The following is an 11,801-nucleotide window of genomic DNA, read 5'->3' as shown; positions in this document are numbered from 1 at the left end:
GGTGTTAGTTAGACTTAGACTTAGACTAACTTTATTGTCATTCACACACATTTTCATGTATACAAACGAAATTCCGTTGCAAGGCTCCAGAAACCACCAAAAAATATACAATATAAAAAGTAAATATAAAATATAAAAGGAGGCAAGATATAGACATATCTACAACAAATAAAATATAAAATAAAATATGAAAAATAAAATAAAAAATAATATAGCATCTAAGTCGACAGAGTTGACAGCTGTTTGAAGTGAGTATTAGCAGCAGAATATTAAGTATAAATAATAAATAAACAGTGAACAGTGAATATAAACAGAGAGTAACAGAATGGAATGAGGTAGTGCATAGTGTCCAAGTAAAGTGACGCAGTGTCCAGTAAAGTGACGAGTGTGTGTGTGTGTGTGTGTGTGGGGGGTTATTTGGAGTTTAAAAGTCTTATTGCGTGGGGGATGAAGCTGTTGTGGAGTCTGGATGTTCTGCTCTTGAAGCTGCTGAACCTCTTACCAGAGGGCAGCAGGGAGAACAGAACATGATGGGGGTGAGAGGGGTCCTTGATGATGGACTCTGCCCTGGTCAGGCAGCGTCTGCGTGCAGTCTCGTGGATAGCAGGAAGAGCTGTACAGATGATACCCTCCGCTGTTCTCACCACTCTTTCTACACGTTTCCAGTCTGAGGCGTTGCAGGCCCCAGACCAGACAGAGATGCAGCTGGTTAAAATGCTCTCTATTGTCCCTTTGTAGAAGGTGGTGAGAATGGGAGGGGGAAGGAATGCTCTTCTCATCCGACGCAGAAAGTGCAGACGCTGCTGTGCTCTCTTCACGAGAGCAGAGGTGTGAAGGGACCAGGTCAAAGTGTCGGTGATCTGCACCCCCAGGAATCTGGTGCTACTGACCATACATAGTTTGGTACGTGTGTCCCCACACCTCCAGACCATAGGTCATGTAGATTAGTTCCGGTCTGGACGGAGGAGTGTGAAAGAACTTCTCTGGAGTCCTCAGTGTTTCTCAAATCATGTCTTTACTAAATACTGCATGCATACAGGAGAGACATCATACCAACAGCCGGGTCTCCAACCATCTCTGCCTGTCTTCAAGTCACTTCAACATTTATACAGTTACATCAAAGCTCCTTACAGACACAAGGACATCAAAGTAACCAAAAACACCCTACCCAATGTTTATGACCCCAGTGGATGTTATCAGTGTTTTACGACCACCCAATGTCACCATTTGCAAACCCCCTGTGACTCCTATCCACAACCCCCCCAGCAGTCATTCACAGCTTGACTATTATGGGATTTACATCATAGATAAATAAAGAGTTACAAAAAAAAGTTAGGTCAATCTTTGGTTATTTCTCACAGGAGTCTATCGGACGTCTCCAGGATTGTTACGATTGCACGGACTGGGACTGGGTTCAAAAAGTCGTGGATGAAATGACTGAGACGGTCTCTGATTATGTTACATTTTGTGAGGAGCTATGTATCCATAAAAAATCAATCTCCATTTTCACTAACAATCAGCCATGGGTCTCAAAATCAGTCAAAAACGCTGTCAACAAGAGAAACATCAGTGTTAATACAGGTGATATGGATTCATGTGAGGAGCTACAGAAGCAGGTCAGCAAATCAATAAAACTTGCCAAGCAGCAAAATAAGGACAGGGTGGAGAACCTGTTCAGCACTGGCAGCGCACGCCCTGCATGGGAGGGGTTGAATTCCTGGCTGGGGACGCAGCCTCATAAGACAAACATCTCCTTAGATATGAAGTCTGATTACCACCTGGCAAATTAACTAAATATGTATTCAAACCGTTTGAATGACCATGATTTTAGCCAGGAACATTTTGAGTCAAGAAGATGTTTTAGTGCGATTAAAGAGCTTTAAAGTAAAAGTGCGTCGTTTCAAACATCAGTGCAAATGCAGTCAAAGCAGTAAAAGTGAAGCTTGAATCATTTTGGTCTGATTCATTCACGTCCTTCTGGATTCACAGTCGCAACAAATCACTGATGAAATGATGTTTGTTTAAATGAGGCTTGAAACGCTCGTTTGGCTCCAGATGATGTTGTGAAATTGAATCGTCTTCTCACAAACGCTTCAAAGAAGACGATTGAATTATTATAGAAGAGGTGAAATCATTCAGAGCCGCTGTCAGTCGCCAAGAGTCAGAGAAATACGGAGCCGTCTCCAAAGACTGAGCTGCCAACAAGTGTTTTATAACTAAACACCGACGTGTTTTCAGACGTGGAGCGGGTTTGAACCGAGGCTTTGTTGTCAACGAGGAAACAAAGTGGCGCTCCTCTTCCTGGAGTGAACACAGCTTGATAACCCCTCCCTCCTCCTCCTGCTCTGAAACACAGCCAGCTCCACCCTGAACTCCACTTATTTCCTTGTTCCCTCCCCTTCAGATCTACACTTTGAAAATGGGTGGAACCAACATGGTGGTGACGTGCAGGAGCTGACAGGCCCCACTCACTGCACACACACCTGTTGTTGAGATCAGAGCTCAGACTAGTTTCACTGCTGAGGAAGAGAAACGCACACAGGCGTTGGCACTGAGAGGTGAAATGGCGCAGAAAGGAGTTCAGCTGGACCGGGAAACCTTCTCTTGTTCCATCTGTCTGGATCTACTGAAGGACCCGGTGACTACTTCCTGTGGACACAGCTACTGCATGAACTGTATTAAAAGCCACTGGGATGAAGAGGAGGGGAAGAAAACACACAGCTGCCCTCAGTGCAGGCAGAGCTTCACTCCGAGGCCTGCCCTGCTGAAAAACACCATGTTAGCAGTTTTAGTGGAGGAACTGAAGAAGACTGGACTCCAAGTTGCTCCTGATGATCACTGCTATGCTGGACCTGAGGATGTGGGATGTGATTTCTGCACTGGGAGGAAACTGAAGGCCCTCAAGTCCTGTCTCTTCTGTCTGGCCTCTTATTGTGAGGAACACCTGCAGCCTCATTTTGACTCAGCCACATTCAAGAAACACAAGCTGGTGGAGCCCTCCAAGAAGCTGCAGGAGAACATCTGCTCTTGTCACGATGAGGTGATGAAGATGTTCTGCCGTACTGATCAGCAGTGTATCTGCCACCTCTGCCTTGATGACGAACACAAAGGCCACGACACAGTCTCAGCTGCAGCAGAAAGGAGCCAGAGGCAGAGAGAGCTGGAGGGGAGTCGACTAAACATCCAGCAGAGGATCCAGGACAGAGAGAAAGATGTGAAGCTGCTTCAGCAGCAGGTGGAGGCCATCAACCGCTCTGCTGATAAAGCAGCGGAGGACAGCGAGAAGAGCTTCAGCGAGCTGATCCGTCTCATGGAGAAAAGACGCTCCGATGTGAAGCAGCAGGTCAGATCCCAGCAGGAAACTGAAGTGAGTCGAGTCAAAGAGCTTCAGGAGGAGCTGGAGCAGGAGATCACTGAGCTGAAGAGGAAAGACGCTGAGCTGGAACAACTCTCACACACCGAGGATCACAACCAGTTTCTCCACAGCTACACCTCACTGTCTCCACTCACTGAATCTACATCCAGCTTCGAGATCCGTCCTCTGAGACACTTTGAGGACGTGACGGCGGCTGTGTCAGAAGTCACAGAGAAACTACAGGACGTCCTGAGAGAGAAATGGACAAACGTCTCAATGACTGGGACTGAAGTGGATGTTTTACTGTCAGATCCACGAGCAGAGCCCGAGACCAGAGCTGACTTCTTAAGATACTCACGTGAAATCACACTGGATCCAAACACAGCATACAAACAACTGTTACTATCTGAGGGGAACAGAAAAGCAACATACATGAGTGAAGAACAGTCTTATTCTGATCACACAGACAGATTCAGTCATTATTATCAGGTCCTGAGTAGAGAGAGTCTGACTGGACGTTGGTACTGGGAGGTGGAGTGGAGAGGAATAGTTTCTGTAGCAGTCGCATACAAGAATATGAGCAGAGCAGGTGGATTTGGAAAGAATGACAAATCTTGGAGGTTATATTGTAACATCGACAGTTATTACTTTTATCACAACAACGTCAAAACTCCCGTCTCAGGTCCTCGGTCCTCCAGAGTCGGAGTGTACCTGGATCACAGTGCAGGTGTTCTGTCCTTCTACAGCGTCTCTGAAACCATGACTCTCCTCCACAGAGTCCAGACCACATTCACTCAGCCTCTCTATGCTGGACTTTATATTTATGTAAACTCTGCTGCTGAGTTGTGTAAAGTCAAATAGACAGAAGTCATTTAATGGTTAAATCCTCAAACTTATTTAGTCTCCACGTTTGTCGCTGAGAGCTGATTTTTCTTTCCACGTCTCGGCTGCACACAGATCAGCTGTCACTCACACGTTGTGGGCGGGACTTTGACGTCTTGTCATTAAGTTGTGGTGTAAATGTTTGAGTGTCTTTAGGTGGCGCTCCTTCCTGCGTGTGTTTAGCCACGGAGCCTATCACTGCTCATGGGGATGGAAAAGGAAACGTGTGTGTGCTCTAAATGTCTGATGAATATCTGATTCTATGGATGCATTTGTATGTTGTTGTTTCTTTGTTTGTCACACGTACGAATGAGGCTCTGGGATTGATGCTAAAGTGTAATAATCCAGATTATAATGAGGGAGGAAATCCTGATTCTTCTCTGTTCCACAGCTGAGATTCTGCTCAAACATGTTGATTGTGTGGATGAAGTGTTCCTGAAATCATTGAGTCATTTCACTTTACTGATGGGACGTGTGAACAAACTGAAGCTTTATCAAGAAATAAACGTCAACACACTCTTTTCTCCTCTTTGTTGTTTCAATAACATATAATCAGATAATGTTGGAATATAAACAGCTGCAAAAGAAACTAATGAAACATACTGTACAGTAATTATGCTCTTTCATTAGATATTTAATAAATAAATATAGACATCATTTAAAAATATGCCTATGAAATAATAAAGATAATAAAAAGATGCAAAACCCCCACAAAAAGATGCAAAATGACTAAAAATAGATGCAAAACCACCACAAAAAGATGCAAAATGACTAAAAATAGATTCAAAACTACCACAAAAAGATGCAAAACGACTAAAAACAGATGCAAAACCACCACAAAAAGATGCAAAATGACTAAAGATAGATGCAAATTTGAGGCGCTTTCATCTTCTTACACATCAGAGTAATATTTCACTTATTTTACTTCACTGCATTTATTTAAAGAGCTGTAGTAACTTTTCAAATGAAGATGAACGTCATTAAAGTTGACATGTTAACACATCAATAAAAACACGGTGTAACAGTCACAGGAGCAGGATGAGCACCTTTACTTTGACACTTGAAGCACGTTCTGTTGCTAATGTTGTAAACAGCAGCAGCAGCAGCAGCAGCAGAGGTCACGTTATAACCGTCACTTTCACTTCCCCGTCACTTTCCTCCGCAGCGTTTCTGAGAACTGTGAAAAAGTCTTTCACATTAAATCTGTGTGTGCTTCAGAATTCTGGCTCTGAGATCAAACACGAGTTCATGAGGAAACAACAGGAAGTGACGTTAAAAAGAAGCTTTTTTTCCTGATCTGTGAGCTTCAGGAAGTCCCGTTATTAGATGTGTTGATATTAGGGCGTCCATTGTTTCAAGGATGTCATTCTAAATGAATAACACATTTTCTTATCAGCTCTAAATGAACACAGAACAGATGAAGGATTTATCAGTCCATGAATCTGTCCGTTGGCCATTTGGGCTTCAGGAAACTGTGGACATTTATAGAACAAGGACGGATTACAGAACGGACCTATCAGGATGCTGAATGACCACAAGTGCACACGAAACAACCAGAAACGACCACAGAGAGACAAAAAATGACTACAGGGATGCAAAACCACCACGAAGAGATGCAAAATGACTGAAAATAGATGCAAAACCACCACGAAGAGATGCTAAATGACTAAAAATAGATGCAAAACCACCACAAAAAGATGATAAATGACTGAAAATAGATGCAAACCACCACAAAAAGATGCAAAATGACTAAAAATAGATGCAAAACCACCACAAAAAGATGCAAAATGACTGAAAATAGATGCAAAACCACCACAAAAAGATGCAAAATGACTAAAAATAGATGCAAAACCACCACAAAAAGATGCAAAATGACTAAAAATAGATGCAAAACCACCACAAAAAGATGCAAAATGACTAAAAATAGATGCAAAACCACTAAAGAAGATGCAAAATGACTAAAAATAGATGCAAAACCATGATGATTAACATCTTGGTATAGTTCTAGGTGACAAAGGTTTTCCTCTAACGGAATACCTAATAACCCCGCTGGCAAACCCCGCAACAGAGCAAGAGCGCCGGTGTTGTGCCGTATTCAGCCCCCCTGCCGTGAAATGCACCCCCTCGCATTACAGGTGATATTCTGGATCAGAAGGCTGCTGTTTCCACCTATTGGAGTAGTTTATATACAGGTAACCCATGGTAACGGTCAGAACATGTGTTACTTACAGTCTTTAAACTATTTTAAAGAGTTTAAAATCACAAAGTTGGATGATAGCGAACACAAAACAACACTTTTTATATGTTCTGTGGAAATAAACTGCAGCAGAATTACAACATGAATGAAATGGATCTTTGGAGCAAGTTGAATGTGTTTGACTCAGCGTTTCCTAAATATGATCCCAGCTTTTCTTGCAGTTCATAGGTTCAAACGTGTGCTTTTAATTGGGTTACACCTGTCCAACAGTGCGCACAGGCGCACTCGGGTCACAGTGGAGCGCTGCCGTTATTATTTTCCATACAGCGTTTTTATGGGGCCCTTTTATTCCACTCTTAAGACAAAAAACATCTTTATTTTGCTCCATCTCGGATGTCAGGATGCCGATCTGTGTGTCGGAAAAGTTTCTTTTCTAACCTGCGTTCTTCCTCTCCGTGTTTGACCTCAGTGGGCGAGGCCTCGAACCAGGAATATTTAAGGGCGTAACATGTTAAAGACGATCGAATTCAGCCGCCGCATTTATCACGGCCCGCTCATTCGTACGCTGAGATTGGTCCGATACGAATGTTTCATAAATCACACCTGGGTCCTTTCCTACGAACAATTCTGCGCTCAGATCTGCGCCCGTTTTCACGCAACATTGATAAATGAGGCCCAATGAGTGGTAAAGGGTACTTATTACGTAGAGTAATGTCATTTAAGCCCCTGCAGTCAATACAGGGCCGAACAGTGTTGTCCTTCTTATCCACAAAGAAGAAGCCCGCCCCCACAGAAGAGGAGGAGGGACGGATAAGATCAGCTGCAAGGGAGTCTGTGATGTGAGTTTCCATGGCCTCCCTTTCTGGTTTGGAGAAGTTATAAAGCTTGCTGGACGGTAGGGGGGCGCCGTGGAGTAAATCTATGCCACAGTCATAGGGTCTGTGGGGTGACAAGGATTGGGCACGGTCCTTATTAAAAACCTCATGGAGGTCGTGATACTGAGCAGGGACAAGAGTGAGGTCAACTGGTCAGGGTGGAGGTGGTGTAGAGGAGACTGTGGTAGGAATGGCAGAGTGAAGGCAGTGTAAGTGGCAAAAAAGGCGTGTGTCGTCGTTGCCAGGTGTCGTTGTCGTTCAGTTGGGCCTCCTTGCCCTGTAAGGGGTGGTCAAAAATCTTTCTTATCTCAGCTGTAAACAAAGGGAGTGAACTAGGTAGGGGAGAGTTGCTGTCAGACAAGGCCAGATGCCTTATCTGACAGCAAACTCATAATAAAAGCAATCTTTGATCTATCAGTGGAGTGGGTTAAAGGCTGTTGTACCTGGACGGTTTATGGGATGAAGGGCTCACGGGGATGGTTGGTGGGAAGAACCGGGGCGGAGTCCGGAGAGGAGTTCAGAGCAGGATCAGAGTCTGGAGCTGGAGGACTGAGGATGTGAGTGGACACCTGGTCCAAACGACTCTCGAGTTGAGCAACTCCTGAAGCAAGGCGCTGAAGTGTGTCCATAATTTGTTTAAGGGCCCCTTCGTGTTGCCCCAAAAGGACTCCCTGACTTGCTAGCGCCTGCCGAAGTGAGGAGGTCTCTGCAGGGTCCATATTGGCCAGATAATTCTGTTACGGGCCTCCTGACAGCTGGACCCTAAAGCAGAGGCAGGCAGGTTAGATAGGTGCATCAAAAATGTTTATTTTAACAAAGGGGCTCCACAAGTTAAAGCAACAAGTGGCTGGCAAGGCATGCGGGGAGAACTCAACCGCCAGAAGACGCTCAGGCACGGGGCAAACTCAGGAACTCAGGCAACGAGGCAACTCAGGGCAAACTCAGGCAACGAGGCAGCTCAGGGCAAACTCGGGCACAATGCAGCGATGTACGAAGAACTGAGAAAGCTCACAAAGAAATCAGCACTTGTTGGAAAGACTGGAGCAAAAACTCACTAGGAGAGGAAGGTCAGCTCTACCGACAAGACGGAAATCTCTGTGAGGGGAGCAGGGCCAAGACCAGGTGTGTATATAGAGGTGGTACTGAGTGAATGGCTGCAGGTGTGCCTCGTCAGCCCCGTCAGCCAAACCCTGCAGAGGGGGAGGAACAACAACACCAAGACCCAGAACCCTCACACTTTACATCTTTACAGTGTGACAGTGAAACTTTTACTCACAATAAAAGATATAAATACTACTTCCACAAGAAAATACATTTCTATACAATTCCATAAGGGCATCACTGTTTATTTATTCATAAACGGTGATTTATTTATTTTATTTGTGTTTGTCTTATTCCCAAATACTGTTTACGTTTTATTTGTTTGTGGTTTTATTTTTTAGAGTTTAACCTCTTCCTCTGAAAAGCAGTTTAATGTCAAATATATATTTAAATGTCTGCAAACACTTATACAATGTAACCCTGTTTGATGCTGTTGTATACTGTTTTTAGTATTTATATTTAATAAAAACAAACAAAAACAAACATATAACCAGGTCATTTTGTTCAACAAACACAGAATCAAGACAGCTTCAAGTCCAAACTCTGTGTTTTCTAAATATTTCTGCTAAAATCCTGTTGAATAGAGTTTGAAGCAGATGAAAAGTCCATAAATCAAATATCTGCACGACTCTTTGGTTCCTCAATGTGCTGTTTTCTGTACGCAGTGTGTTTCAACACATGAAGCAGGGATGTAGTGCAGGTTAAAGCACCTCAGCTCAGTTTATCTGCATTTTGAGTCAAGAAGATGTTTTAGTGCGATTAAAGAGCTTTAAAGTAAAAGTGCGTCGTTTCAAACATCAGTGCAAATGCAGTCAAAGCAGTAAAAGTGAAGCTTGAATCATTCTGGTCTGATTCATTCACGTCCTTCTGGATTCACAGTCGCAACAAATCACTGATGAAATGATGTTTGTTTAAATGAGGCTTGAAACGCTCGTTTGGCTCCAGATGATGTTGTGAAATTGAATCGTCTTCTCACAAACGCTTCAAAGAAGACGATTGAATTATTATAGAAGAGGTGAAATCATTCAGAGCCGCTGTCAGTCGGCAAGAGTCAGAGAAATACGGAGCCGCCCCCAAAGACTGAGCTGCCAACAAGTGTTTTATAACTAAACACAGACGTGTTTTCAGACGTGGAGCGGGTTTGAACCGAGGCTTTGTTGTCAACGAGGAAACAAAGTGGCGCTCCTCTTCCTGGAGTGAACACAGCTTGATAACCCCTCCCTCCTCCTCCTGCTCTGAAACACAGCCAGCTCCACCCTGAACTCCACTTATTTCCTTGTTCCCTCCCCTTCAGATCTACACTTTGAAAATGGGTGGAACCAACATGGTGGTGACGTGCAGGAGCTGACAGGCCCCACTCACTGCACACACACATGTTGTTGAGATCAGAGCTCAGACTAGTTTCACTTCTGAGGAAGAGACACTCACACAGGCGTTGGCACTGAGAGGTGAAATGGCGCAGAAAGGAGTTCAGCTGGACCGGGAAACCTTCTCTTGTTCCATCTGTCTGGATCTACTGAAGGACCCGGTGGCTATTCCCTGTGGACACAGCTACTGCATGAACTGTATTAAAAGCTACTGGGATGAAGAGGAGGGGAAGAAAACACACAGCTGCCCTCAATGCAGGCAGAGCTTCACACCGAGGCCTGCCCTGCTGAAAAACACCATGTTAGCAGTTTTAGTGGAGGAACTGAAGAAGACTGGACTCCAAGCTGCTCCTGATGATCACTGCTATGCTGGACCTGAGGATGTGGGATGTGATGTCTGCACTGGGAGGAAACTGAAGGCCCTCAAGTCCTGTCTCTTCTGCCTGGTCTCTTATTGTGAGGAACACCTGCAGCTTCATTACAACGTAGCTTCTTTAAAGAAACACAAGCTGGTGGAGCCCTCCAAGAAGCTGCAGGAGAACATCTGCTCTCGTCACGATGAGGTGATGAAGATGTTCTGCCGTACTGATCAGCAGTGTATCTGCTACCTCTGCCTTGATGACGAACACAAAGGCCACGACACAGTCTCAGCTGCAGCAGAAAGGAGCCAGAGGCAGAGAGAGCTGGAGGGGAGTCGACTAAACATCCAGCAGAGGATCCAGGACAGAGAGAAAGATGTGAAGCTGCTTCAGCAGGAGGTGGAGGCCATCAACCGCTCTGCTGATAAAGCAGCGGAGGACAGCGAGAAGAGCTTCAGCGAGCTGATCCGTCTCATGGAGAAAAGACGCTCCGATGTGAAGCAGCAGGTCAGATCCCAGCAGGAAACTGAAGTGAGTCGAGTCAAAGAGCTTCAGGAGGAGCTGGAGCAGGAGATCATTGAGCTGAAGAGGAAAGACGCTGAGCTGGAACAACTCTCACACACAGAGGATCACAACCAGTTTCTCCACAGCTACACCTCACTGTCTCCACTCACTGAATCTACATCCAGCTTCAAGATCCGTCCTCTGAGACACTTTGAGGACGTGACGGCGGCTGTGTCAGAAGTCACAGAGAAACTACAGGACGTCCTGAGAGAGAAATGGACAAACGTCTCACTGACTGGGACTGAAGTGGATGTTTTACTGTCAGATCCACGAGCAGAGCCCGAGACCAGAGCTGACTTCTTAAGATACTCACGTGAAATCACACTGGATCCAAACACATCAGAGAAACGTCTGTTATTATCTGAGGGGAACAGAAAAGCAACATACATGAGTAAAGAACAGTCTTATTCTGATCACACAGACAGATTCATTGGTTATCCTCAGGTCCTGAGTAGAGAGAGTCTGACTGGACGTTGGTACTGGGAGGTGGAGTGGAGAGAAGAAGTTGATGTAGCAGTCGCATACAAGAATATGAGCAGAGCAGATGAATTTGGATTCAATGACAAATCTTGGATGTTATATTGTATCAACAACAGTTATTACTTTTATCACAACAACGTCAAAACTCTTGTCTCAGGTCCTGGGTCCTCCAGAGTCGGAGTGTACCTGGATCACAGTGCAGGTGTTCTGTCCTTCTACAGCGTCTCTGAAACCATGACTCTCCTCCACAGAGTCCAGACCACATTCACTCAGCCTCTCTATGCTGGACTTTGTATTTATGTTGTAAACTCTGCTGCTGAGGTGTGTAAAGTCAAATAGTCAGAAGTCATTTAATGGTTAAATCCTCAAACTTATTTCGTCTCCACGTTTGTCGCTGAGAGCTGATTTTTCTTTCCACGTCTCGGCTGCACACAGATCAGCTGTCACTCACACGTTGTGGGCGGGACTTTGACGTCTTGTCATTAAGTTGTGGTGTAAATGTTTGAGTGTCTTTAGGTGGCGCTCCTTCCTGCGTGTGTTTAGCCACGGAGCCTATCACTGCTCATGGGGATGGAAAAGGAAACGTGTGTGTGCTCTAAATGTCTGATGAATATCTGATTC

General features: G+C 44.8%; 1 protein-coding gene across 1 annotated transcript; it reads left to right on the top strand.

Moving 5' to 3' along the window:
* Positions 1-2,563: 2,563 nt before the first annotated feature.
* LOC310952249 (uncharacterized protein) lies at positions 2,564-11,519 on the top strand (the record flags this gene model as incomplete). Its single annotated transcript, XM_083920810.1, has 3 exons — positions 2,564-4,180; positions 9,705-9,740; positions 9,843-11,519. 3 exons carry the CDS (start codon positions 2,564-2,566, stop codon positions 11,517-11,519), a joined length of 3,330 nt encoding a protein of 1,109 aa, XP_083776936.1.
* Between the last annotated feature and the right edge of the window lie 282 nt (positions 11,520-11,801).

The sequence above is a fragment of the Echiichthys vipera genome (assembly GCF_963691815.1).
Source record: "Echiichthys vipera genome assembly, chromosome: 1".
Lineage (NCBI taxonomy): Eukaryota > Metazoa > Chordata > Actinopteri > Perciformes > Trachinidae > Echiichthys > Echiichthys vipera.
The sequence above is the reverse complement of the archived record's forward strand: the minus strand, read 5'-3'. Positions and strand labels throughout refer to the sequence as shown.